General features: G+C 44.2%; 1 protein-coding gene across 2 annotated transcripts; it reads right to left on the reverse strand.

The window, feature by feature from the left end:
- Positions 1–883: 883 nt before the first annotated feature.
- RGS8 (regulator of G-protein signaling 8) lies at positions 884–27519 on the reverse strand. 2 transcript variants are annotated; one of them, XM_011995326.1, is made up of 7 exons: positions 26436–26516; positions 26244–26317; positions 24203–24331; positions 21467–21568; positions 20553–20617; positions 2919–3085; positions 884–1692 (listed from the first exon to the last, which is right to left on the reverse strand). In XM_011995326.1, the coding sequence occupies exons 3-7, from the start codon at positions 24226–24228 to the stop codon at positions 1510–1512; spliced, it is 543 nt and encodes a 180-aa protein (XP_011850716.1). In that variant the 5' UTR covers positions 24229–24331; positions 26244–26317; positions 26436–26516; the 3' UTR covers positions 884–1509. The 2 variants fall into 2 exon arrangements, with proteins under 2 accessions (XP_011850716.1, XP_011850714.1); XM_011995324.1 differs by lacking the exons at positions 24203–24331; positions 26436–26516 and adding an exon at positions 27406–27519 and having other exon boundaries at positions 1431–1692.

Genomic DNA, 27519 nt, shown 5'->3' on the forward strand with positions numbered 1-27519 from the left:
ATGTGCTGTTCCACTTAGTCAAGCTGAAAGTTTTGTAGATCTGCAGTGAATCCAAATCCATTGGTCGTGAATTATTCCAACAGTAACTCCACCCTGTTAGCCTCTCCACCTGGAAACCAGCCTCTTGCATGCCCCACTTTCACTTTCTGGTCTCTCTGCTAAAGGTTCATCTCCTTGGCACTACTCTTGTGCCAAAGTCAGCTTTTTCCTGGGTAGCTAGAGTAGGTTCCAGGCTGTTCACTCATCCTCCAAGGAAGAGTTGCCTGACACACTTCCAAGAGCAGCTGTAGGATACCATGAAAGCATTTTAGGAAGGTTCTCCACATCCAGATGCTCACAGTGATCTTCTTAGCCACACTTCCTATTTCATGCTCAATTCCAAAAGGTCAAAGATCAAGAAAGAAGCTGCTTCATGGTATCCAAGAAAGAGATCTTTCTAAGTAAGCATGTTCCCAGGAAGTATGCTGGAAAGAGTTTCAGCCTAAATTCCCGTTCTCCCCCATCATAATTACATGACCGGCATGGAAGGGGGGAGGTGGAGATACAGGGAAAGTACTAGGCACCGTGGGAGCACTCCATGCTACAGGGATTCACCTCCCTTTGCCAAGTTGTCATCCTAAGAGATCAGTGATGTATGATGCTGCAGAGAGGTGAGGGCAGAGAAGACAAAGAGCAACAGACAGGTTATATGGTACCCCTTTGAATAGAAGTCTACTGGTGCTACATTCCCTCGTCTCCTGACTTCTGGAAAAGTTCTTCGTAGAATTGAGGAAGATTTGTAAGCTGTATCTTTCTTCATGGCAATTCCACTTCAGAAGTCATGAAGGACATGTCCCAAGACTCTTTCTGGAAATGTAAGGGTAGGGTAGTCTTGTGAATTTCCTAGGCCAAGATGGAAAGTAATCACAGTTTTTCACACTGGTCCAATGGAAATGGAAGAAACAAACAACTCCATGGATTTCACTCCTTCTCTGAGAGGTCACCTGTCAATGACAGCACTAGAAACTTGGAATTCCACAGAAACCTCTCTCCTAAGCTGTGAGGTCCCAGTGAGCAGAGCTGGCCACTACAAATCACAGAGTGGAGCCCAAGTCTTTCAGCTACTCCTCCCAGGGATTTACAACAAGTGGAGTCAGGAATCCTAACTGAGGAGGGTGTGGAGGTGGTGGGAATTGCATTTGCATTATTTACAGATTAGCCTAGCACAGCAAATCTGCCCTCTCAGCAGAGGTGACCCAAGGCATTATGAAGGGCGAGTTGCTGACCCAGAAAAGGGTGACAGCGGCAAGGCGCTACCACTAACCAAAACACAAACATGGGTAAATGGAATAGAGTCCAAGCTCCAGCAGCTGGGTCATACTTTGGAATGGCCCTTCATTCCTCCTCACCCCCAGCCTCTCACCCCCAATGCCACCACTTTTGAACACCTATGACATTTCACATTAGAATATGATCTTGGCAGCAAGAGGAGGGGAAAGCCAGTGATTTCCAGGAGTCCACTTCTGAGGTCTAACTGAGCCTCCTCTGGCTTTGGGACAGCAGATCTAAGTACATTTTGGACCTCAGGAACCTGGGGTAAGAGTCTTTCTCCATGAGGCTGTGTACTTTTCCTTGGGCTTGGTCAAAGCAAGTCAGGGACGGCTCCTGCATGTTCTTCCTCGTGGCTTCTCGGGTCTGGAAGTCAATGTTTACCTAGAGATACAAACAGAGAGCAAGGTCACAGGCCCTCAACGGCCAAGGTTTCTGGCAGCTGGCCCTAACTATGCAGTAATTATTAATGACAGCATCTACATGTTTAAGGCGATTTTGGCTTTACAAATTGCTTCCATGGAGGTCATCCCTTTTGATCACAGCAAGAATCCTGTGGGGTCTGCAGACCAGATATTCTCAGTCCCAATTTATAGACAACAGTACTGAAAATAAGAGACTACAAAGCTTGTTTAAAGTAGTATGGAAAGTTAGCAACAGAGCCAAGGCAAAATCCCAAATTACTTGAATCTCTAATCCAGGGACCTTCACCCTGGCAGGCAAAGAGATAGATCCAAGCCAGTTGTTAATGCAAGTCCCCTGAAGTAAGCTTTTTCTGCTGTCTTATCTTGTCTACTAAGGAAACAAATGCCTTGTGGAGGGAGGCGCTGGTTAGAATGTACATCTCTGTTCCAACCATCTTTATAAAGGGCCTGTAGCATCCTAGACAACTGGTAAAGACTTCTTGTATCCCAAGTCAAAGCATAATTGAAGGAATCTAAAAATACAATGCACCTAAACTGGTAGCAAACATTTTTCTTCATGTAAACCCTCCCCTCCCAAGTAAAATTCTGTATTATAACTCAGAACAGCAATATAATAGAAATTCATCCTATTACTATAAATCATTATAATTAAATAATATAAATAATTATAATTACTCATTAATGAGCAGTGGCAAATACTGAACAGGTGCTTCATCTCTCATCCTCTGAAAGGTAGGTACCCTTTTACATTGGGGAAATTGAGACCCAGAGAGGTTTAGTAACTTGACCAAGATCTCCTAGCTAGTAAGTGGTGGAGCTAAAATTGAAACAAGATTTCAAAGCAGATCCACATTTCATTAAGCTATGCTGCCTTCCACCAGGAAAACGAACATAGACTCGGTAGCATTTATTCTTGCAGAATCTCTGTAGCAGCACAGTTCCTGCTAGCGCATGCTTAACTGACAGACAACTAAAACACTCCTAATGGAGCTCCTCTGATGGAAGTGCTGGGTTTCTGTTTCTTAAAAATGATCCTTTTTTTTTTTTTTCATCAAGGGCCACCAGAGCGATGAGGTTCAGTTTTGTATAAGAAAGTCCTCATCAAGCCTGGCTCAGATCCTCTCTGAGAGAGAAATACAGGCCAGAAGCCATGGACAGACAGGATGGTCGCCGCTGCCAACACACCTCCCGTGGAGCCTGCACATCCACAAACTCCTCAAAGATCCTATGGGCCTTAGAGACCAGTTTTGCTGTTGACCTGGTCTTCTTGAACTCCTCACAGGCCAACCAGAACTCCAGGTTCTCCTCACTGAACTCCGTCTTCAAGAAGGCACGGAATGCAGCCACCCCATCTGTGGATGTGAGAGGAAGAAAAGAAGAGAGATAGGAAGCAGCTTAAGTTTAAGAACTGTAGAAGAAAGAAAGGAAGTAATAGTGTGAGGGTGCCCCTAATTGTCCAAGCTCACTGCTCCTCCACACCCTCTTGAAGACCCCATTCTCATCTGGGTGCAGTGGTTCACGTCTGTAATCCCAGCGCTTTGGGAGGCCGAGGTAGGTGGATCACCTGAGGTCAGGAGTTGGAGACCAGCCTGGCCAACATGGCGAAACCCCATCTCTACTAAAAATACAAAAAAAATTAGCTGGGCGTGGTGGCACATTTCTGTAATTCCAGCTACTTGGCAGAGAGGCAGGAGAATCACTTAAACTTGGGAGGCAGAGGTTGCAGTGAGCTGAGATCATGCCACTGCACTCCAGCCTGGGCGACAGAGTGAGACTCCATCTCAAAAAAAAAAAAAAAGACTTCATTATCCTAGACACACGAGTGTCCTCAGAGGCAAGTCATGCTTCTTATGCAAGTCATGGGGCCAGGCACGGTGTCTCACACCTGTAATCCCAGCACCTGGGAAGGCAAAAGCAGGTGGACCATCTGAGGTCAGGAGTTCGAGACCAGCCTGGCCAACATGATACAACCTCATCTCTACTAAATACAAAATATTAGTTGGGTGTGGTGGTGCATGCTTGTAATTCCAGCTACTTGGGAGGCTGAGGTGGGAGAATCGCTTGAACCCAGGAGTCAGAGGTTGCAGTGAGCCGAGATCATACTACTACACTCCAGCCTGGGGAACAAGAGCAAAAATATGTCTCATTAAAAATAATAATAATAATAAAATAAAATAAAATAAAGAGTCATAATGATATTACAAAGCCACATTTAGGAAAGTGTAGTAATATGTTTGGGGCACAGGTGTCTGTTCCCTAGGTCTATTGGTGAGCTATGTTGCTATTTAATAATTAGGTCAAATTATTTGTTCTCTAACCTAATCCAAGTCAACCATCCTGAGGAAACACAAAACTTGTTACAAGATGAGCTAGAGGGAATGTGAATGTCTCATTCTTTGCTACTACCAAAAAAATCTGAAAGTAAACTACCTACTGAAATGTAGTCAGCAGTGTCATTCTGTTACCTGGATGGGGTTGCAAGCCTCTTTTTAAAAAAACATTTGAGGTGCTGTATTTTGACGTTTTTCTTCCATATATACTTTATTTTAAAAGACATTGCCTATCAAATTATGTTTTAGTTAAGATTGATCATAATTTTTCTGCCAAGTGATTTAACAAATTAATATGCCTTTTCATTTTTGTTAATCAATATCATACATATTGTCAAGCAGTGCTTCCAACCAACACAAGATGAGCAGGGTTACCATGTCGAGTTAGAAAGGGAAATCACATTTATTGATAGCTTATGCATCCAGTTAATGTTTTTATTTAAAAATATTTTTTATAAGTTATTTCAACCTCAACACACTCCCCTCTAATCAAATAACAGCTATAGCTTTCTATAAACTGTCCTCAGGTGAAGGGCACATACAACCTAGAATAAAGAAGTGTTCTGCTGGTTATAAAAGATGCTGGCAATAATCTTTTATTTCTTTTCTAAAATTTCCTAGAAGAACAAAATGTTAACAACTCTTAATCCTAGATGACAGGATGACCTGGGCATCTGACATCCACCACTATCCACCAGGACTGTGCACAGGCCAGGGTCATTCGATGGATTGCTGGTGCCAGGCTGTTGATACATTCAAATGCTTACTTTTACTTTCTTGAAATGTTTTCATTTCTCTGAATAAAAAAGTCATTGTATATCTTTGTCTTTCAAAATAGATATTTTAATGTCTATACTAGAACAGTATCATAAAAGCCAAGACCTTTACTTGCAAGAGCCAGGAACTTAAGAGAAAGGTTTTTGGGTGGCTCCCAACACTGAGCTTTAAGTTACAAGGAGATTTAAGTTTGGAAGCCTGAGCTTAAACTCATTTTGAAAAGTAGGGATGGTCGGGCACAGTTGCTCACACCTGTAGTCTCAACATTTGGGAGGCTGAGGTGAACAGCCTGCTTGAGCCCAGGAGTTTGAGACCAGCCTGGGCAACATGGCAAAACCCTAACTCTCCAAAAATACAAAAATTAGCCAGGTGTGGTGGCGTGTGCCCAGCTATTCGGGAAGTTGAGGTGGGAGGATCACCTGAACCCCAGAGGTTGAGATTTTAGCGAGCTGTGATCACACCACTGCACTCCAGCCCAGGTGACAGAGTGATACCCTATCTTTAAAAAAAGAAAAAGAAAAGAAAGATGACCATGTAATTTACTATCCAAACCAGGTCATTTTGAGAGTGAAGCCTGCGTTACTGTTAATTACATGCAGACAATAGTTATAAACCATGACCACCACAGGCAAAACCCGAACACATGATCACCTTAACTCTAAACCATAAAGTATAGAGAAAGTAGAATATAATGTAAAGCTACTTCCTGTCAGGCAGGTGGAAAATAAAATTGTTCCGTACTGAAAGAGAAGAGGAGAGTAACGTAGTTTAGACTCATATGAGAGGTCCGCTCAGGGCACCTCCTGCTCCCATTACTACACTGGATTCAAAACTCTGGAAGAAGGGATTAGAAACCTGAGATAAACTGAAAATCAAAATGAAACAATGACACAGCAATGTTTAGGCAGAGATGGACTGAGAATCATTCATTCAATTCAGCAATGTCTTTTAAAGCAGCTACTAATGTAACAAAGCACAGATGCTTCTCAACTTATGATGGGGGTATGTCCTGAAAAATCCATCACAGATTGAAAATACCAAGAGTCAAAAATGCACTTAATAAACCTAACCTACTGAACATCACAGCTCAGCTGAGCCTACCCTAAATGTGCTCAGAACACTTTTGGTACAGTATTTAGTAAATTACATGAGCTATTCAGCACTTTATTATAAAACAGACATTGTGTTAGATTATTTGGCCCAGCATTGCAAGAGAGTATCACATCACATATTGCTAGCCTGGGAAAAGATCCAAATGCAAAATTTGAAGTATGGTTTCCACTGAATATGTATCACTTTCACACCATCATAAAGCTGAAAAATCGTAAGTCGAACCAGAGTAAGTCGGGGACCATTGGTACTGTAAGAGAACAAAATCTTAAAATCCTTGCCCATGAAATCTCTCAAGGAAACTCTGTCACCCCTCCCTCACTCTGTCCCCTCCATGGAGAAGATCCAGAAGTCTCCACAGGCTCTAGAGGGAACTTGGATTAGAGAACCAGCCTCCCTGCCAGGAGATCCCCACTGCTTGCAGGAGGGGCCCCTGAGGCAGAGGCTATTGGCAGAGGTCGAAGGGAAAAATAGCTGGAGCTGTAGAAGCCTCAGTGCTCTTGGAGAAGGTTTTCTCCTTGCAGAAGACCCAGTGCCCTTGAGAACTCAGTGAAGGGCTGGTTTAGCAAGGGGGGACTCTGAGCAGTGACCAGTCCATGATTTCACTATCCATGGACACAGTGAGGACCCGAGGGACCGTAGGCCAGAGGTTCCCTCTCCGCCTCCAGCTTAACACACTTTCCACTGTATTCAGTGAATGAGGAGGGGAATGAGGGGGCCCTAAAAGACTGTGTGTTTATCTAAAAGAGTAACTGGAAAGTGACTTGGAAAAGCAACTCAGAAGAGCCTGTGGTTGGTTTTAAACCAGAAGAGACTACATTCTTCGAATGGGAGAGTTTAAGTTTGTTTGTGTCAGATTTTAATTTCTAACCGAACAGAAACAGGTGCTTATGAGCAAGGTGAATGTAGTTATAGACAAGGAAAGAATATTACTTTTCTGCCTTCTTTCATGGTACTGGTAAAGCTAGCCTTGCTAAGGAAACTGTCTGGCCCTGTGCTAGATGAGGTACAGGCATCACCTCCTTAAATCCAGGTTTCAACTCTGTTGGGTCTTTGTGCGGATGAGTAGAGATAACTTCTGCAAAGTGCTCTCAGGAGGCTTGCTTTACATCTCATCTTACAGATGAGGAAACCGATGCTAAGAAAAGGGACTTGCCCGGTTTTAACAGGTAACAATATGTAGCATTGAAAATTTCATATAAGGTACACTCACTTTCAATCCAACATAGCAATAATGAATGGATCTTCATTCATTCATTCACTTGTTATGTGACTCAGGCTATGCTATGCGCTAAAAGCAAATATAATCGTGGCTTCACAGAATTTGCCATCAAGGGCAAGCTTGAGCCAAGAAAACATAATTATGATGATTATGCTGTAGTATGATAAGTTACATGATAGAGAAAGCAGAGGGGTCATGAAGGACCCAGAAGGGGTGCCTTTGCCAGCCCTGAGGAGCGAAGGGAAGACCTGTGGGAGGAAGAGGCTTCTAAGCTGACATGGGAAGTAGAGGAGAGGGAAGCTAAGTAAGGGAAGGAAGGAGAGGAAGGAGAAGAGAATTTCAGCGAGAGGGAACCACAGGAATGAAGGCCTAGAATTAAGAAAGTTTACTTGGGTAACTGGAAGTAGTTCACTAAGACTAGCATTTAATAATAATACAGCTGAAAATGACTAGGCCTACTTATAGGATAGCATACACCAAGAGGCCTGTGAAAGAGCCAGAGAGACAGAAGAATTTTGCAGGACTACAAAAGGCCAGGAAGACAACATTTCAAGAAGGAAGTGGTCATTGTGTCTAGTGCTGCCCAGAGGTCAAGCTAGATACAGTCTGAGAAACAGTCACTAGATTCAGCAAGCGTTGGCAGGAAGAGTTTTCATGGTGTAATGGGGCACTAGCTGTCCCATGGTATGTACGGTGGTGAATGAGACTGAAGGAAGTGGAAACAGTCATTCAGATGACGCTTGCAACAAATTTTGTAGATAAAAAAGTAGAGAAATAAGACAGCATAGCTGGAAGGAAACATGAAGTCAGGAAAGAGATTTTTTTTTTTTTTTTTTTTTTAAGATAGACTTGGGTAGGGCCGGGCGCAGTGGCTCATACCTGTAATCCCAGCACTTTGGGAGGCTGAGGAGAGTGGATCACGAGGTCAGGAGTTTGAGACCAGCCTGACCAACATGGTGAAACCCCATCTCTACTAAAAATACAAAAATTAGCTGGGGCAGTGGCATGCGCCTATAATCCCAGCTACTCAGGAGGCTGAGACAGGAAAACCACTTGAACCTGGGAGGTGGAGGTCGCAGTGAGCCAAGATTGCACCACTGCACTCCAGCCTGGGCAACAGAGTAAGAATCTGTCTCAAGCAAACAAACAAAAAAGATAGACTTGGGTATGTGTAAATGTTGATCTGATCAGAAAAGACCAGTTGAGCAGCAGGAATTGAAGTTCGAGAAAAGAGTCTAATTGACAAAATGTTGCACCCAGGAAGGTAGACGAAATATGATGAGGAGCAAAAAGAAGGACTATGTGTGAAAGCAGGGAAGTTTCTCATTTCAGGCAGGAACCTGAAAGTCTGTCTGACATTAGCTGGAGAAGATGGTAGGGCCTAGGAGAGGTAGGCGTTGTTTTTACTTATTTAGTTAGGATCTGGGGCAAGGAATTTTACTTATTTACTATACACCATGCTCTTTGCTCAGGACTTTACAAAACATTAGCCCAATTTATTTTCACAACGCTGATCCACAGATAATATCACTCCACTTTCCGCAGGAAGAAATTAAAGCTTAGAGAAGTGGAATACATGGCCCAATTACACAACCAGCAAGAGCAAGGCCAAGATTCCCAGCCAGGTCCGTGTGACTCCAAAGCAAGATCTCTCCTGATGTGTGTGCAGACAGAAAGGAAAGGGCATTGAAAATGGAAGATTAAAAGAAGCAAAAGAATAGTATTTGCTGAAGAGAAATTTTAGAGGAGAGGGACCAAGAAAAAGTGAAAGAACTTCTTTTCCTTAAGGACAAAGGCAAAGAAAAAAAGAGAGAGGTAGAGGAAGATAGAGAAAAACAGCCAGGAAAGGGACATATTTGAGATATGTCAAGTGGGACAGCCTTAATCTTTGTTATTAATTTGGGATAAGGTCACTGTGAATGTGGGCTGCACCTATGTGCTAGGTTTTGGGGCTATGGCACAAACAAATGAGATAAAGTCACCACCTCATTGAATTTAGAGGCTAGTCTAGTGTAACCAACATTAAGTGATAATTTAAAATAATCAATTGAGTAATTATAAATGCAGAGTGGGCTATAGTGGGGAAGTCTAAGAGAGTGGGAAGGGTTTGGAACAGCGACCTTGGAAAAGTAAATAAGAATGTGATTAAAAAAAAAAAAAAAACAGTCAAACAATTGTAAAGGCTTAGACTTAGATTCCTGGAGGAGTTACAGTGCATCAAAAAGGGAGCAAGAACTTTTAATTTGATGGTGCATCAATCATTCAAAGAGAGGACCCATCAGTTCCAGGCCAGCAGATGGTCCTTGAAGCTGGAGAATAGCAAGGATTTAGCAAGTGGCAATTGGGACATAGAGGAAGGGGAGAATGATAAGAAGAAAGTTAAAAAAAAAAGTTGAAGCCAGAGAAAGAATTTTAAAGTAACATCAGCAAGCATTGATAGCACACTTACTTTGGGCCCGGCACCATACCTAGTGGTTTATGAATCTTACAGTACTGGCTTCTCATAGCACATCTATAGCTTAGGTCCTGATATTTTCACCACTTTTTAGGAGAAAAGAACAAAGCTTAGAGAAGCTAAATAACTTCCCCAAGGTCACACAGTCAGTAAGTGGCAAGGATGCTAAACTGCAAAGCCAGCATTCTCATGCATGTAGAAAGTCTAGCCTCTAGCTCTGCGTGACAGTAGCCTGAGGGATGCCTGTGCCAGTGACCACTGAAGTGGAGGGAGAGGACCCCCACTGTAGGGCAAGACAAAGAGGTCACAAGTGACACCATAGATGGTGACATTTCCAGGTGGGGTGGAGAGAAACTGAGAAAAGTCACGGTGGAAGGCGGAGGGGTATCTGAGCATATGTCAACATAGAAACAGGGTGTACATGGGCAGGAGAGTTCAACCAAGTTACACCGTAAGCAGTTAAGGCTGACTCAGCGGGGCATGGAGATTTGGAGTTGGAGATGTGTGGTGAACTCATAGCCAGCTCTCATTACCTGGCAGCCTGCTGAGGCAGAAGCACCACACAGCTGGCAGCACCAGTTCTGACCAAAATCAACCCCATCATTAACTGTGTGACTTTGGACAACACACTCAACTTCACTAGGCCCCAGTATCCTCATCTGTAAACTGAAGGGGTTGAATATGATGAGCTTTCCCAGGTAGAGTTAGCACTCCGTTCCATGTCCTCATGGCAACTTAGATTAGCCTGTATCAGACATAGCTCTTAGCAGATTGATTTTCACAGTTCCACGATTCCATCTTTCTCCTCGTCAATGTCAATGTCAATGTCATCACTGAGTTCTGTGCTGCCCAGTTTATATACATTAACTCAATCCTTACATCATCGCTCCTAAGCAGACAGAGGCTCTGGAGTCATACAGCCTGGGTTTGAATTCTGCATGACCTTGGAAAAGTGCCTTAACATCTCCAAGCCCTTGTGTTCTCATCTCTAAACTGGGAATAATGAACAATGTCAGAATCTACTGAATTGGGCTGTTATAAGGATCAAATGAGGCAAGCCATGTAAAAGTGCCTAGTAGTTCATTATAAGCAGTCAATAAGTGTTAGCTCTTAGCAAAGTGTGTTTTATAAATAAGGAAAGTGAGACATGGAGAGTTAGTCTGTAGTCACTTGACCAGTAAAAGGTGAGAAGTGGATTTGCACACACATGTGCGTGACTTCATAGCCACCCTCCTCTCTCCTCTGGTGATGGCTGGCAGGCCTCCAAAGGAGGGATAGACAGTAAGCCCAAATCAGGCAAACACATCACACACATACTATGGCCCAGCAAGTGTACCATTTGGCTCACAGACCTAGAGATTCTCCAGCAAAAGGACACCTGCTGTCACCTTTTCTGTGGCGAGAACTGAGGCCATTATGTGCCACCAATAACTTGGAACCTGCCTAAAGTCTCTTCTCTCCCACAGCACTGATGGCCCAGTGGAGTGGCTTTTTCATGTAAAAAGAGCTGAAGTGTGAGCAGAAAGGCATCCTTTCCAACCATGTCCAGGGGATGCTGTAATGAAGAACAGCTGAGTGGCCTTGCAAAGATGCTATGTTCTCTCAGGCAGCCTCAGCCCAAAATGTGATGGCCTGCATTTTCAGGGCAGGCTCAGAAAAAGTGAGAGGAAAACCGAAAGAAACTTGAAAGTTGCCTGGAATTTCAAGGGAAGTGCTTGAGAGATGGGAAAGGAAGGGAGAATGGCCCTGCCCTCATGGGCCCTTCCTGGGAGGGTCTGGACCTGAGATGCAACAGAGAACAGATTGTGGAAAGATGCCCCAATAGACACAGATCACAAAGGCTTGTGCAGACTGCACCTGCCCTCACCCCTCCTCCTCTGCTCACTCACTTTGTATGCCCACCCCTCTCAGCCCCAATCTCCCCCAACCCTTTTTATATTCCCAGAGCCTGCACTGAACAAAGAGATATTTTAGTCTGAACAATGGAAGGGAGAAGGTGGTAGAGGGCACTGCTGCAGGAGCCCCTCCTCTTGCCTGGAGCAGATGGTAGCAGCGGGCCTCTGTAGACAGACCACTTGTTTCCCCACCCACCCACCTGGCCCACCTTTCCTGCTTATGTGACCAAGCAAACAAATCCAAGCACAACTGTAAAATCCTAGCCTATTGCATAGAATAGAGCCAGCTCCACACTGTTTCTCCCCTTCCATCTACCTCCCACCTCCTCCCAGCAAGCTTTTCATCTGCTCCTTTCCCTGACTCCTCAGCATCTTTCCCTGCCCCCTCTCCCTGTTCTCCTGTTCTCTTTCCTTTTTGTCCTCTTCCTCTATCTTTCCCCTTTCCCTCCACCGGGACCCTCCTACTTGTCCATGAACTGCAGTTGGTTCCAAACACAGGATGCTGGTTTATTTCTGAAAGGCTCATTTGTGTCTCCCAGCATCTCTCAGGGTGACATGCTTTGCATTAGCTGTGTTTCCTCTACCGGGGCCCCATGTACCCCAGACCCTGCTCCCTCCCCAAGCCCAGGCAACTGGAGTGCCCCCCCAGTTTCCCCCAACAGACCTCAGGTAGTTGGAAAGAGTGACTACTCTTTGACCCCTGAATTCTGGGATTCTGTCCTGGCTCTAATCCATACCAGCTAAGTGTGAGCTTGGGCAAGAGACTTAACCTCTCTGTGCCTCAGTTCTCTCACTTGTAAGATGCAGGTCCTAACAGCATCTACTCCATGGGGTTATGGGATGCGGTAAGTTCATACGTGTAAACAACATGCAGGCCTGACACATAGACAGTGATTGCTCAATCCAGGTTAGTGACTATTATTCCTGTACTTCAGTGGCTTAAGGAGTCATCACACAGAACATAATATACCCAATACAAAACAATCCTGAGTAACTGAAAGGCAAGGAGGTGGCGAACAGTTTGGGAAAATGGGAAGAGAAATGACAGAAGGACCTGCTGTTTTGTCATTTCATTTTTATTTCACTTTGGTTTTCTTTGTATGACCCTTCAAGAAGTCAAGGGTGCTAAGAAAATTGTAATTTTTTGAGATTGATACACATCTAATGACAGAAAGGGAAAGACCTGTGTCCAGAATTCTTGGAACAGTGAGCAGAATATTGGCATCCACCTGAGCATCCACAGAACCTCCAAGAACATGCCGCGGCTGTACATGCTGCCTGCGGCTGACTTTCTCCCTCTAGTTATTTGATGGAGGATGCTTACATAAGAAAGGAATCTGGGTCACTATGAATGAGCAGTGCAGCTGGTACAGCAGGGAGTGGAGCGTAGGTGACAGTTCAAGGCCCAGGAGCCCTGATGTAGCTGGCATCAGGGTGGGCTTGAACCTAGCTCAGTTCCCAGGCTTGGAAAAATACAAGAGCACAACAACAATTTATTTTAAGTTCTCTGTTTATGAAAAATGCTGTCCCAAAAACCAGAGTCCTCTTGTATCCCCGAACAACTGGAGAAAATAAGCTGGTGAATGTGTTCCAAGACCAGATAGAGGAGAAGAATGGAAATTACATTCCTAAACTCCAGGATACATATACTAATAGTGATGCCAAAACTTCTTTGATCCAGAAACAAATCACTGCTTTGAAATTCGTGATGAGAATAGCATCAGGATCAGAGCTTTTCTTTTGCAAAATCTGTGAAATAAATGCTTTTAAACAAATAACTGGAGGTGGCCACAGTGGTTTGTACCTGTAATTCCAAATATTCAGGAGGCCAAGGCAGGAGAATCTCTTGAGCCCAGGAGTTCAGGGCTGCAGTGAGCTATGATCATGCTACTGCACTGCACTCTAACCTGGGCAACAGAGCAAGTCTCTAAAAAATTCTAAAAATAACTGGGGCTAAGTAAGATTTATGTAGAGAGATTACGTAGAGAACAAACTATTTCCAGTTGTGACATTTTATTGGCAACCATTTGATATGCTAATTATACTTCAGTAGTGTGATTAACGTAATATTCTTTAATGATCTCTACTTCATTAGTATATACATAGCAAGGTGATATATTATAGTTGTATTAGGACTTGAAGATTCTTAAAGTCTTTGCACCAGAAAGGACATGAGAGAGCCTATGATCAAACCCTACACCAGACATAAAAATGGTGAGCTCTGAGATTGCATGACTTCTTATTCCTAGGATGTGATAGCAGAAGAGTAAGGAGAGCCTGGGTTTACAACTCCTATTCCAACGTTCTTTCCTATTTTATCAAGGAGAAGCTGAATTAAGTAAACAGAAAATCCAGGTGGAGCCTGTATCTGCAACTATTATAAGAAATCAGCAAGAAATTTCCATTAAGGGGTAGACAAAAGAATTGCGCCCCTAACAGGGTGAAGGTTTAGCATTCACAAAGGAATCCTTTAATACAGGAGAAGTATTATAAAACCTCATGTAGCCGGGCACAGTGGCTCATGCTTATAATCTTGGCACTTTGGGAGGCAGAGGCGGGCAAATCGCGAGGTCAGGAGTTGAGCCTGACCAACATGGCGAAACCCCGTCTCTACTAAAAATGCAAAAATTAGCCAGGTGTGGTGGTGGGCGCCTGTAATCCCAGCTACTCAGGAGGCTGAGGCCGGAGAATCGCTTGAACCTGTGAGGTGGAGGTTGCAGTGAGCCAAGATCATGCCACTGCACTCCAGCTTGGGCGACAGAGTGAGACTCCGTATCCCATCCCCCAAAAAACCCCCATGAACACCAGTCCATAGTCTAAAAGATTTTGAAAATCAAGTATCCAGAAATATTGGTCTAGTTAGTTTGATATAGAAATATTGCAGGGACTCACACACACACAAAAGGGAATATATCAAATTTACCTTCTGGGCTTTTAAAAACTACATCCTCAATGGAATTCCCGCACATGCATGGGGAGGTTTGAAGAGGGGCTGCCAAAAGCTCATGAGGCAAAGGGGACGAGTATTATGGGATTCAAAGAAGTCCTACTGGCAATTCTAATTCTACCTCCAATCCACAAACTCAAGCTGCCCGTGGGATCAAGAAGCTGACACCATCTCTGGCACATAAGAGGCATGAAATGCATGTTTTCTCAATGAATTTAATATTATGTTAGAGCAAAAATAATTAGAATAGCTATTTTTTATTGACTGCCTCTATGGAGAAGTCATCATGCTTAGCATTTCAGAACCATGATCACACTGAACTCTCACAACTGTACAAGGTAAGTCTCATCATTCCCCTTCTACAGATGAGGAAAGTGAGGTTCACAGAGGTTAAGTAATCTGAATATGGTCACATTGTTGGTAAGTGACAGAATAGGTTAGAAGCCTGTCCAGTTGCTTTCATTCAGACTTTTCTCAACAGACTTTTAATAGTTGCCTAATATATTCCAGGCATTCCTTCAATAAACACCAAATGTACCCACATTTCTGGGTCCAAGTGCAAACTACAACAATGTGAAGATGATGGCAAGGAAGCAGACGTTTATTTTCCACCCGTCTCTACTTCGCACATCTTTTTCTAGCTCTTATCCTCAATCTATCCAGAAAGCACACCTGCCATATTTGTTTGTTTACTGTGGAACCCTCCTCCCTACATATGTGGAAACTGGGATACACAATGCACCGCTAGGGACGCGCTGCCTGAGCACTTTGGAAAGCTTCCATACGAGATACAGTCTTTAGTGTGTTTCTTGGAAAGCACAGGCCACCTGCCCTGCCAGGATGCTCCAGATTCCTGGTTTTACTTATGTGCCTTTGAGAACAGGGCTTCTCAAGCTGAGATGTGCATAAACCTTCCTGGAGGGCTTACGGGAAAAAGATCCCCAGGCCCCAGCCCCAGGGATCCCGATTCAGTAGGTCTGAGAGGATCCCCAAATTTTTATTTCTCACAAGCTCCCAGCAGATGTTGGTGCCGCCTCCCTTGGATACCACTTGGAGTAACACTGTTCTAGAACGTTTTGGCTTGGAGAGGGATGTGGGGAGGGTTGTGCAGTGAACGGAAGCCTGACTGTTCAACTGTACATTCCTGAGCTACAGGCCATTTAGATGAATAATTTAAGAAATTTCATGAATTGATCATTTTAATGTTTATTTATTTGATTGTTTGGGGTCTTCTGCTTGGTTGCTGTGTGACCAGCTCCAGTCATCATATTTTTACATCTCAACCATTATCTCAAAAGGGGCTAGTTTTTAAAAACTAAAACTTTCTCTGTGGATCTCCTGTTCTCAGAGGTGGATAACAGCTCTGCAAATGCAGAAGAGCTTTTAACTGTACTATCCATTAACCCAGCATTCGCTGGGCCTGGTGGGATGGGTCAGGGAGAGCCTCTACGCTCTGTTGAAACAGTGAAACAAGGCTAAATAACAAGTAAATGACTGGGGTGAGGTGCTCATTCACTCAGGTGTGTGGTCACACATAAGAAGTGAGAGGGAAGGGGAGGGAACCCTGCCTTCACCTTCACCTTAAAACTGGAATAAGCCTAACTTTTTATGTCCAAAAAGTATCAAAGGACAGAGAGATGCAAGAAGGAAGGGAGAAAGAAGGGAAGGAAGGCAGGGAGGAAGGGAGGAAGGAAAGAAAGAGAGAGAGTGAAGGCAAGGAGGGAGCACCAACTCAGAGTTCAGGACTTAATGTCCCACTAAAAGCTAAACAAATAAAAAGCATTTGCATGAACCTCATGAGGAATAAAGAAGAATACACAGCATTTTGTGCCTGTTTCCCAGCGATCTGTCAGAAAAGATCTTCCACAAACGAGGAATCTTTTCTCTCTTGGGTATGAGCTGCAGAGCAGAAAGTCTCCTGAGTGTATACACATTCTCTCTCTCTCTCTGTCTCTCTCTCTCTCTCACACACACACACACACACACTCTTGGGGCCAGACTACATGCACAACTCATAGACATGAAGACTAATTGTTACTGGTGGACAGGAAAAAGATGCCAAATTAATGCACATTAGAAATCCTTCCCTACTTAATGAAGCCATCAGCAATTTCAATTTCATTGTTCGTTTGTTAGTGTTTGTGTGTTTTTAAGAGCACTTAGCTAGTGGTTACTTCCCGGACCTCCATGGGTACTTCTTCCACTTTGTATGGTGTTTGTAAGCAAATATAATTGGAAATAAAATGGCTCCAAACATTTGCCCTCCAGATTTTTTTAAATTCTAAGGTTTAAAAAATAGCAAAGTTGCTTTCTTTTGCTTGAGATTTCAGCCTATGAGGTGCTCAGTCAAGGAGAGGAGCAGCGTTTTAACACAGGCACCATAGCCCCTCTTCTGGTGCTGGAGCCATTTCAGCTCTGAAGCAGTATTTTACATAACCCTGCAGGCAGCGCTGAGTCAAACTACCTGCCAAAGGTGATTGGTTATTGCCCAGCCTCTCTGTTTGCTACAGAGAGCATCCTGGATCCAGCTTCTGACACCTCCTCCTACTCCAGATCCTTCATTATGTAGATGAGGAAACAGAATTTCTAAGAGACTGAGAGACTCCATCCTGATCATCCAGATATCCAGTAATAGCTGGGTCAAAATCGAGAACACAGATCTGACTACCAGACAATGCTCTTCACTTAATTGTCCAAAAGCATGTTCCCCAATTAAGCGGAAACCATTCTGTAAACCAAAAGCAGCCTCTACCCCCAGATCAGTTAGGTCTTCTAATATTGACAAGACGGAATTGAAGAGGAGCACTGATGTCAGGATTCTATTTGGCATCTTGAGGCCACCCAGCGTGCAGTCAGCACACTGCATTGTTTCCTGTGTTATTGGTATGCACGCCTGTTCGCTCAGAGGCTGCGTTCTTCACCAGAGATGGACCGTGCCTTGTTCATTATTGTGCTTCCCCTCCTCCAGCTGCTAACCATAGATTTTGCACATAATGAGCACTCGGTACATCTTTTTAAACATAAATGAGTGCCTAAAACACCCAACAGAACAGAGATGGCAAAGATGTACTATAGATTGAGAATGCGGGGGTAAAATAATCATCTGTATTTTCTGAAATAGAAACCTTAAGGGGGACAGCTGCCTACAAGTATAGAATTGCCAGGGAGTGGGTTCTAGACTCATGTACTTTTTTTTTGGAGCCCAGTCATTCAGGGATTCTTCACTCTTCACTTCTTAGGACATGTTACTGTCTTAATTGCAAGCTCCACAAACCTCTGATCAACAGTCTCTCCTAAGAGACCTGCACACGTGCAATCCCTTTGGAAAAGCTCAATCAGCCCTAATTGAGTCACAATACCAACCCAAATTAATTAGACTTTCAGAAAGTTGTCAACATCCTTCAAGATAACCTGGGCTGACTACTCCATAGCCTTCACAGGGGAGTACATGCTCAAATTCTAAAAGCTTGAAATTCTACCAGTGACTCCTGAATAAAGACCCCTTTCTTTTCAAAGACATTCACTCCCCAGGCTTTTTACTTCTATACTAAACAGAAATATAAACAGAACATCAGACTCCGAGAAGGATCACAAAACTTCAAAGCTCAAAAAGCATATTTCTGCAGTAGTTTTACAAAGAAGCAATCTGGTGTCAGCTTGTTGCTTTGTTTTTTAAGAAACAGGGTCTCACTCTGTCACCCAGGCTGGAGTACAGTGGTGTGATCATAGATCACTGCAGCCTCGACCTCCTGGGCTTTAGCAATCCTCCTGCCTCAGCCTCCCGAGTAGCTAGGACTGCAGGCATTCACCATCACACTCCACTAATTTTTTATTTTAGTAGAGATAGGGTCACTATGTTTCCCAAGCTGGCCCTGAACTCCTAAGCTCAAGTGATCCTGCCACCTCAGCCTCCTAGGTAGCTGGGACTATAGGCACCTGCCACCACATCCAGATAATTTGTTATGATTATTACTTTTTTAGAGATGGGGTGTTGCCATGTTGCCCAGGCTGGCCTTGAACCCCTGGCTTCAAGTGATCCTCCTACTTCAGCCTCTAAAATGCTGGAATTGTAGGTCTGAGCAACTGTACCTGTCAGCTTGTAAATCCTTATCAGAGTCCCCATCTCAGAAAAGTGTCATTGCATTCCTGAAAACCAAAAGCATCCCTGACAGAAGCAGAACCAAGTGTCTTCAGATTTAAAAGTCATCAAATCAGACAAATAAAATTAAACTTCTTACATTTCTAGGTCTTGCTACTGCAGCAATCTAAATATACCCTAAGCTTCCTATCACTAATTTCAACACCATAAACTCTGACCATAATGGCTTAATATTAATAACTGGCAGCAAAATTTGTAATCTTATTCTCAAGGCACATTTATTTTGCATTTGATAAATAAAAGTATCATTAAAAAAAACCCCACCATATCCTTACAAAAGATTCTTAAGTAGAGAATCTTTAAGTAGAGAACCCGAAATCAACTAAAGGTGTCCTCTTATTAAATTTCTCATATTCAGTGACAGGTAGCAAGCATCTCCATCCCCATTTTAGAATGAGGAAACAGCCTCAGGGACTTGAACTAAGTGAGTCAGTTGTGAGGCTAAAATAGAAACCAAACTTCAAGATGACCTTGAATGAAATCCAGCCAGAAAAGAAGGCGAAAATTGGTAGTGACACTTGTTTAGCCTAATGTGACTCCAGAAAAAAAGTCAGAATAGCCTCATAAAAAAAAAATAGCATTACTGCAAATCCTAAATATTATTATACATTTGCCATTAACTTGGCAAATTCATCACATAAGCTTGCTGTTTGGGGTGTAGCCATAAGTTACATATGCTATATCTATGCTGTCTTATTTTCCTTCCTAAGTGCAATCCACAGAATACTAAAGTGACTATTTGTCTCACAAAACTGCTTGCTACAATATGTACTTATTCTTAGATTTTGCATTTCATTTTAAAATCTATTCAAACGTATTTATTAATCAGTGTATCCAGATCAGCAGCATGGTTGAAGGGAACTGCTCATCAAATTGAAAGCAAAATCACTTCTAAAGACATCTGAAGACTGAGAGTTTCTGTCAAGACCACCCAACTACTTAGTAACAACGCTGAGTCAAAATCAAGAATGCAGGTCTGACCCCCACTTTCACTTAATTGTACCAAACCATTTTCTCCAAGTAAGTGGAAACACTACTCCAAACTAAAAGCAGCCCTCTGTTCCCAGATCACTTAGGGCTTCTAGTGTCACTGCGACATATTTAAGAGGAACAGGAAATGTCTGTTTGAAGCCTTCTTTCTCTTCGCAAAACCCCTCCCTCTTCCTCACCCCTCCTCTGCCATCTCCAGGTATTAAATGCCACTAGTTTCAAAGGCCATTGAATGTGAACTTGCACATAATGAGAAAAAGCAAGAGATGAAAAGTTTGGCTGACATCAAATTGCCCTCTCCACACCACAATATGCACAACTATTTCTGCCTTCGTGGGAAACAAAAGGCATTACAGACGAGGAAGGGAAAAATGGAGGAGGAAGTATAGCAGAAATTGTATTCCAGTAAAATGTATACTCAGTAAGAAATTGAGGGGTAAAATGCAGCTGGGATAGCAAACCCTCAAAACAAAAAGCAGCAATAAAACTCAAAAACTGTCAACTCAAGTGAATAATAAAATGCACAAAATATTCATTTGACTGATGCATAGCCCAAGACTCTCCCATAATTTGGGGGGAGGCCATTCAATTCTGCAAATGAGATCTGGCTGGAACCTAGCTTCTCTCATTCCCAAATAAGCCCATCATTCCAAACCTCTAAGCTAAACTCTCTCTTGCTAAAACTGCTGAGAATACAAAGGCTTCTTGGGATCATACCTTGAACCCAGAAAACAGAAAAGAAGGCCCTCATCTCACTGCATTTAAATTATTCATTTTCTTTTCTATATGCTCCTCTAGGCAGGAGGCTCTGTGACAGCATGGCCCACAGAGGTCTGGAACACCTAGTACATACCTGGATCATCACAGGCCTTTGGTACATCTCTCACTAAATGGATGATTTGCCATGTCATGATATGACCTGAATTCTACTTACACTTATGAGAGAGAAGCACATCAAAGGAATCTGCCCACCTCGTAGCTTCTTCTGTGGATAATCTCCTAGAAAAAAAGAAACATCTGTCTTGAATGTTTCTGAAATAACCTCCTTGCCCTCAACAACCACTAAGATTTTCTCAAAAAAACAAATTGGAAAAATGTGGGGAGTGGATGGGGGGTGGCGGGTAGCAAATGAAATGAAGACTATACCTGGATTCCTGCAATTCTGTTGCTGTAAATTTGTACATTCTTAAGTAACTGATGAAAAAAAAAACCTCAAGACTGGAATCCAGTGAATTTTGTCTGTTGACTTGTAGTCTAAAGAACAAAGCTAAGTAAGTCCATGATTTAAAGGTGTCGAGGTAACAATGGAAAGAAACTGGTCTTAGAGTCAGAAAAGTTAGACTCAGCTCCTGACTCCATTCTTACTGTCACCTAAATGTCTGCACTCCTGAAATGGGGATAATGATGCCCATTACCTAGTTGTGTGAGGGTTACACAAGGTAACATCCATGACATTTAATACAGCACCAGCACAGAAGAGGTGCTGAATTCAGGTTACTTGAATCTAAGCATATTTTTAGAGTAAGTTTGAACATTTATTTCCAAATTGAGAGCTCAGATTGACAACTAAGTAGAACCCAGAAGTATCCTTTGCCACCCACAATTTTAAGAGTGATGGATGATACGGCTTTCTTAGGGAAAAAAAAGAGGATTCCCATTCTGAGATCACCAAGCTATACATTTTGAAAAGGAAAATAAACAATCCTTTCACTCATATCCAGTGATATAAAAGGAGCTGCCAAGAGACAGGATTTTTCCTGTGGCTCCTCTGGTCAGCAACTCACTAAAGAAGTGAGCTATATTACTCGCTGTATTACCCAGGGAATGGCACGTGGCCGTACTACTCACTTGAGAGCGCGGTTGGGTTTGTCTGGAAGAATAGCTGTGAAATCACTACACGAGTCTGACTTGTGAGACAGGCATCCCAGTCGAGTCCTCATCCCTTTGTTCCTGCAACAAGCACAGGGGCAGAAGGACGGGGAAACTCTCATGATCACAGCTGTCAGCTCTATACAGGGCCCCTGGAGCTGCTGCTACGGAAGCCAGCACTGCCCCCACCCTTCCCCAGGTGGTCTCTGAAGACTTCCTGAACAGGAAGAGAACACCTAGAGAATCAATAACTACCTGAACAGTCATAGGTACCCTACGTGGCCCCCTAGAGGCTTAATGCTTTTTAAAGCTGACACGGCAAGTTGATGGTAAATCAATGAAGGTCATTAGCTTGGAAGAATTTCTAAATTAGGATTCTCTGTAGGGAAAGAAAATACAGTGATAACAAAATAACAATCCACATTTTGCTTTTCCACAAGGAGGGCAAAGTAACAGCAGCAGCTCCTGATGGCAAAGACCCAGAAGGAGTACCCACACCAGGAGCAGAGGAATGTTTGCAAGGTGCAGGGTGCATATCAGAGTCTTAAGCACAAAGTAGGGGGCCTCAAGGCAGGTCAGTTCCAACTCAAGTTCTCCCCACTCATCCCACAAATCTAGCTATAGTCAACCCATAGGATTGATGCTTGCAGGGGGAGAAGAGTAATTGGTACAATCAGCAATTAAGAACCAATGTCCCCTTTGTCAGTTCTTATGCTTGCCTAACTAAGCTTATGTATTCCTACTTACATTTAGGCTTATCTCAATAAGTATAATTAAATTTTTAACATGTATGTTTACATTTCTCATATGTTTTATTTCCCAAAGGACCCATATAATGACATCGGGCACTCAAATAGTTATCTCTTATAACAGATCCAGTGAGAAGTTACTCTAATGTCTCTTTCTGACTCCCAACATTAGCCTCCGTTTACCAGTTTACTTTTTTTATATGTTTAACTTTTTTTTTAGAGACAAGGTCGTGCTATATTACCCAGGCTGGTCTCAAGCTCCTGACCTCAAGTGATCTTCCTGCCTCAGCCTCCTGAGTAGCCCAAGCCACCATGCCCAACTAGCCTCTGTTAACCTTTAATCAGAGGTTGACAAACTGTAGCCCTGAAAAGATGCCTGTCTATGTAAATAAAACTTTATTGGAACATGACAACACCATTTGTTTACAAATTGTCTAAAGCTGCTTTCAACTACAAGGGCAGAGCTGGGTTGTTGCAACACAGACCATACGGCCCACAAACCCGAAAATATTTACTCTCTAGCCCTTGACAGAATAAGTTTGCTGACCCCTGACCTTTAACTATGACAACTCCTTGTGTTGAGGGCAAAGGTAAGTGGGATGGGTTTAGTGTAATCAAATCAGGACTTAAGAGTGACTTAGAAAAAGGAACTGCCGCTTGCACGTTCGCAACAATTTGCCACAGAAATAGTCCTAGAAGATGCCATTCTGCATGTTGAAAAGGAGTCATTCTGGCCTAGCTTTCTTTCCTCTTTTTCCTAGGGGTGGGAAGAGACCTTAGAGGTCATCCAATTCAATCTCTTTTACTTTAAATGGATTTTCATCCCTGGTAATTGTCTTCGTTCACAGAAATTTTATCCAAGAAATGTCTGCTGGGATGGTATTATATTTGGCAGGGATGGACAGCATTTGTATTCCACAGCACGTCTCTGAAGAGCCTCCTAGGGCTGGAACATCCAAGTTCCCAGAAATATCCTCTCTCCTGCAAAAAATTGGGCCTGCACGTCCCCTGCTCCCACCTTGAATCTCAGCCAGGCTGCGTTGTAAAGCCATCCATTTCATGGCATTTCCAAACATTGGCTACTGCTATTCTCTCTCCTGCAACAGCGGGCATCTTATGTGTCCACTCGTGCTTGCAAATTGCAGGGTGTCTGACAGCACGCCATGCGAGCAGCTGATTAAGGGCCCTCGAGTCATCACATTCCATGAATTCAAGTAAAGGTCCTGCTCAGGCTGCCCCATAGGCCAAAGCCCAACTTTCAGTGAGTTGGTTCATTCCTCGTGCCTCAGGATCATCAATCATAAAACACTCAGGTCACTGCCCTCAAAGAGCAATCAAGAGGACTTTTGAAAAATGGCAAATCCACGCAAGCCATTTAACAAGGTTTAGCAGGGGCCAGTGTAAAGGATGCTACTTGTTACCAAGACAACTGTGATTCTCCCAAATAGTTTGCAAAAATCTTCAACAAAATATTCTTTAGGACAAAATGGTTTTATTTTTCATCTTTCCAGCTCAGACCTCAATTATAACCTTCTCAGCTAGGTCTGAAATAATGAGGTTAGAAGTAGGAGTCAAAGGTTAAGGATACTTTTTAAAAAATAACGAGGCTTTCCCTTGTCTGTCTCTTTTCTACAGCCCCTATCCAAGTAACTCACAGAGATCCCTAAATGGTTCCATACAAGCTCATGCACAGTCCCTCATCCCACCCCATAAGTCACTGCCAAGCTGTCTCACCAGTCAATGGGAGGGCTTCAGCTAAGGCAGTTCCTGCTTGCAAGGCCACAACTTTGCAAGAGGCATACAGACAAGAACCGTGCAGTTCACACAGGAGGCCTATGGGGACAGATGCAATTAGACCACGCATGGGCTAAGGAGGCTTGGGCCAGGCTCAAATAGCAGAGGGGGTGACAAGGTGGAGAAAAGAGGAAAGGGTCAGGGGCAAGAAAACAGGCCATTGATTCATTACCTGCGTGGCATCAGTAAGGCCGCCATACAGGCATCCGCTTACGGTTAACCCTTGGGCTGGTTTGCAGGGACGTCAGGGCAGCAAATAAGACTGCGGGGCTCAGGAATTTACCCTTGCACGTCCTCTCACCTAAAATCAAAGAATCTGCTGTAAGAGGGGCCACCCTCTCTCATCTGACTGCGCTACATTTCCTCTCAGACAGGTTTCCGCCAGCGGAACACCTCCCCACACACATCCCCCCAGGCCCCACAAATGTCCACTTGTCCTTAGCGGGGGCGACAAACCAAGGATGGACAAGAACAAATTGTTGGTGGCTTCATGTTGTTGATTATTGGTTAGGAGTTCCTGATTCCCCAACCACTGGCCATCAAAAATAAAGTGGGACGTGTGCCTCAGGGGAGGCGTGGACCTCGCAAACCAAAAATTACTGTTCTCTTTCTCTTACTAAAGTGGGGCCCAAGTGACCAGCCAGCGGGGTTGGAGGAGGGGGTCAGTACTTGCTCCAAAATAATCTGATTGGATGCTGCTCTGATTCTCGCCTCCCTCCAAGGGCACCTGTCCCAGGTGGGAGTGCGTGGAGACTCGGGAAAGTGGGAGTGGGAGGGAGGTTGGAGGAACTCCAAAAGAGGCTTGTCAGGCACCGTCGCCACACAGGCTTGCTCCTCTGCAGGGATCACAGGTGCAGGCTGAAGAAATGAATATGCAAGTCACCCTTTCTCGCCCATATGGAGCCTACATGACCTTCCTCAGTGTGGGGACTGGCCTATTCTTGACACAAAGCAGGAAGGACATGAGTGTGGGGAGACAGGGGTCATTGAGGTTGAAAGCTGATTGACTCACAGTCTTCCTCTCCTGAGGGTCCCATTCTCAGTGCTTCAAACCCTTTGTTCCTGCAGAAGACCTCTGATAGGAAGAAACACGTGAGGAGAGCAGCCTATCCATAAAGGGCTCCCCTGGGGAACTCTGACACCAAACATAGAACCCATTTTAAAAGAAACCTAATTTAGATAGATAAGACTCCTATGTCAGCTACACCATTTAAATTATTTTTATATTACCGTGACTATTTCACAAGCACTTTTTAAAAATAGCTTCTTTAATAATACTACAATTAATAAAATTAAAAGATTGCTTTGTGAAAACTAGAAAAAATAATTAGTTAGACTGTGTATGAGGGCCCATCGTCATGGATTGTGTTCCCTGGCTGCAGGGACATTTCCTTAATCTTTCTCCTAACCAGGCTTACACCTAGACCCCAGGAGTCATGAAGTCAAAGCTTTTGCAGCTGTGACGGTCCCTAGAAGTCATGTTTGGGGCACCTAGGCCTCTTGCTGTGGGATATGGCCTCAGGGGAAGGGGAAATCCATGCAAGGACCTTTATTATCCTAGAGCCAAGTGGAACCAGAGACGACTACCCACCTACATTGCAGGCAAGGTCATTTGGGGCAGGGGTTCACCCAGCCTTCTGTCCCCACCTTGTCTCTCTTCCCATCCCACTGCCAGCCCACACTAGCTTGCCCATGCTGTTCAGATGCCTGTCTCTCTCCTTCAAATCCTTCAAATCCAGCACTGCCCGAATTGCTGCTCAGACCCTCCACTACCCATTTGATGCGCTCAGTCACAGATGCCAGTAAATAAGAATCAGCAGGACACTCTGACCCAGCTGCCTTGCCCATCCCAGCACCTCAGGGCTTTTATTCCATTTGGCCCTGGACTTCTGAGAGTTAGAAGTTACCCAAAGCCCAGGAAGTTCAATGCTGTGATTGCCCACACAGTGCATGTGCCCTCATAGATGGACATCAAGTCACAGGTGCGTCTGGGGCAGACAGGACGAGACATAATGGGAAGAGGGGATACTCAAGAAAAAACAAAGGTTAAAAGCAAAGAGCAAAGATTTATAAAGAGGGGGAGAGAAACTAGAGCCTCTGCGGGAAGAAAGCAATCAATATGCATGAAGAGGCAAGTTAATTAAATATGGATAATGCAATCGGTGCACACAGACACCCCGGAGAAGAAAGAGAAAAGCAAAGGCAATACTCACTGTCTTTGGCCAGTCCTCATGGCCTGAGGGTCTTTGCCAACTGGGTGGTCAGAGAGGCTGCGGGTTAAGGCGCTCTGGGGAAAAAGTAGATCTTTCTTTTAGCAGTCAAATCCTCGGTGAGTGAAGGGCATGTGTGCATGAACACATAGGCGCACACACACACATATACACACACAGGCATGCACAACACACCTCCCACCACTTGAGCCAGGCAGCAAGCGGCCCCGCTGAAAGCTCTTCTCTCTGCTTGTCACATCCAGTAAATACTGAAGCAGCCTACACCCAGCGGGCGGCGGCTCAGCTCCCGGGCACGGTCTGCACGCCCATCCTCATTGGCAGGATGCAGAAGGTGCCCCTGAGCCGAGCTCAGCCTCACTAACCTGAAGCTCCTCTGGTTGCAGCTCAGGGAGAAGTCCCCACAGCCCACAGCTGCCTCCCTCTGCACCCAGAGGCTGTGCGGGGGGCAGCAAAGAATAGGTATTAACTCTTTCCAGTCACCAGTGAGCTGAAAATCAAGTGTCCAGGGGGCCCTCTTCTAATGAGCCCTGCTGCTGGCTGAAGGTTGGCTGCTGCACTGGCAGTGGAGAGCGTAAAGATCTTGCCCCAGACAGCTGCTGACAGCAGGAGCCACTCCAAATCAAATCTCCTAATGAGTCAGGAGGAGGGGGGCTGTCTTGCTGGGTGTGATGTGATGTGATAAATGCAGAGAGCAAGAAAGCTACAGGGCAGGTCACACATCTAAATTCCACCCCCTTTCTCCAAATTTCTATTGTGCTGCACTACCAAGCCAAACCACACAGCCCTGAACTCGCCCTCTCTGCCACATCTCAGCTGTGCCCCTTACTCTACAGAGGCATTTCTCCCCCAGCTCATCTCCACTCCCACCCTAACCAGCACCAACCACACCACTCCCCACTTCTTAATGAGAAATTTCCACCTCCTCTGCCTTCCCAAACATGCATATTTCCAACTCTATGCTCCTGCCTCTCACCTGGTTTTTCCTACAGTAGAAACTCACCTCTCTCCCTCATCCATCACCTAGCAACTTCCCCCTACTTGCATTTGTTATGGAATGAGACTTTTTCCTTTGTTCTGCCCGATCTGCACATGATCCCTATTTTTCTGTCTTTTCCATTTTTTTTTTTCTTCCAAACCTCCTTACCCACATGGGTCTTCACACTGCCTTCTTCAGTTCCAGAAGGAGGACTCTCTTCCTGCTTGCCCTAGTGTAGTGGGTCTCCAAGCATGGTCCCTGGACCAGCAGCGTCAGCATCAC

The sequence above is a fragment of the Mandrillus leucophaeus genome, unplaced genomic scaffold (genome assembly GCF_000951045.1).
Source record: "Mandrillus leucophaeus isolate KB7577 unplaced genomic scaffold, Mleu.le_1.0 Scaffold484, whole genome shotgun sequence".
Classification (NCBI taxonomy): domain Eukaryota; kingdom Metazoa; phylum Chordata; class Mammalia; order Primates; family Cercopithecidae; genus Mandrillus; species Mandrillus leucophaeus.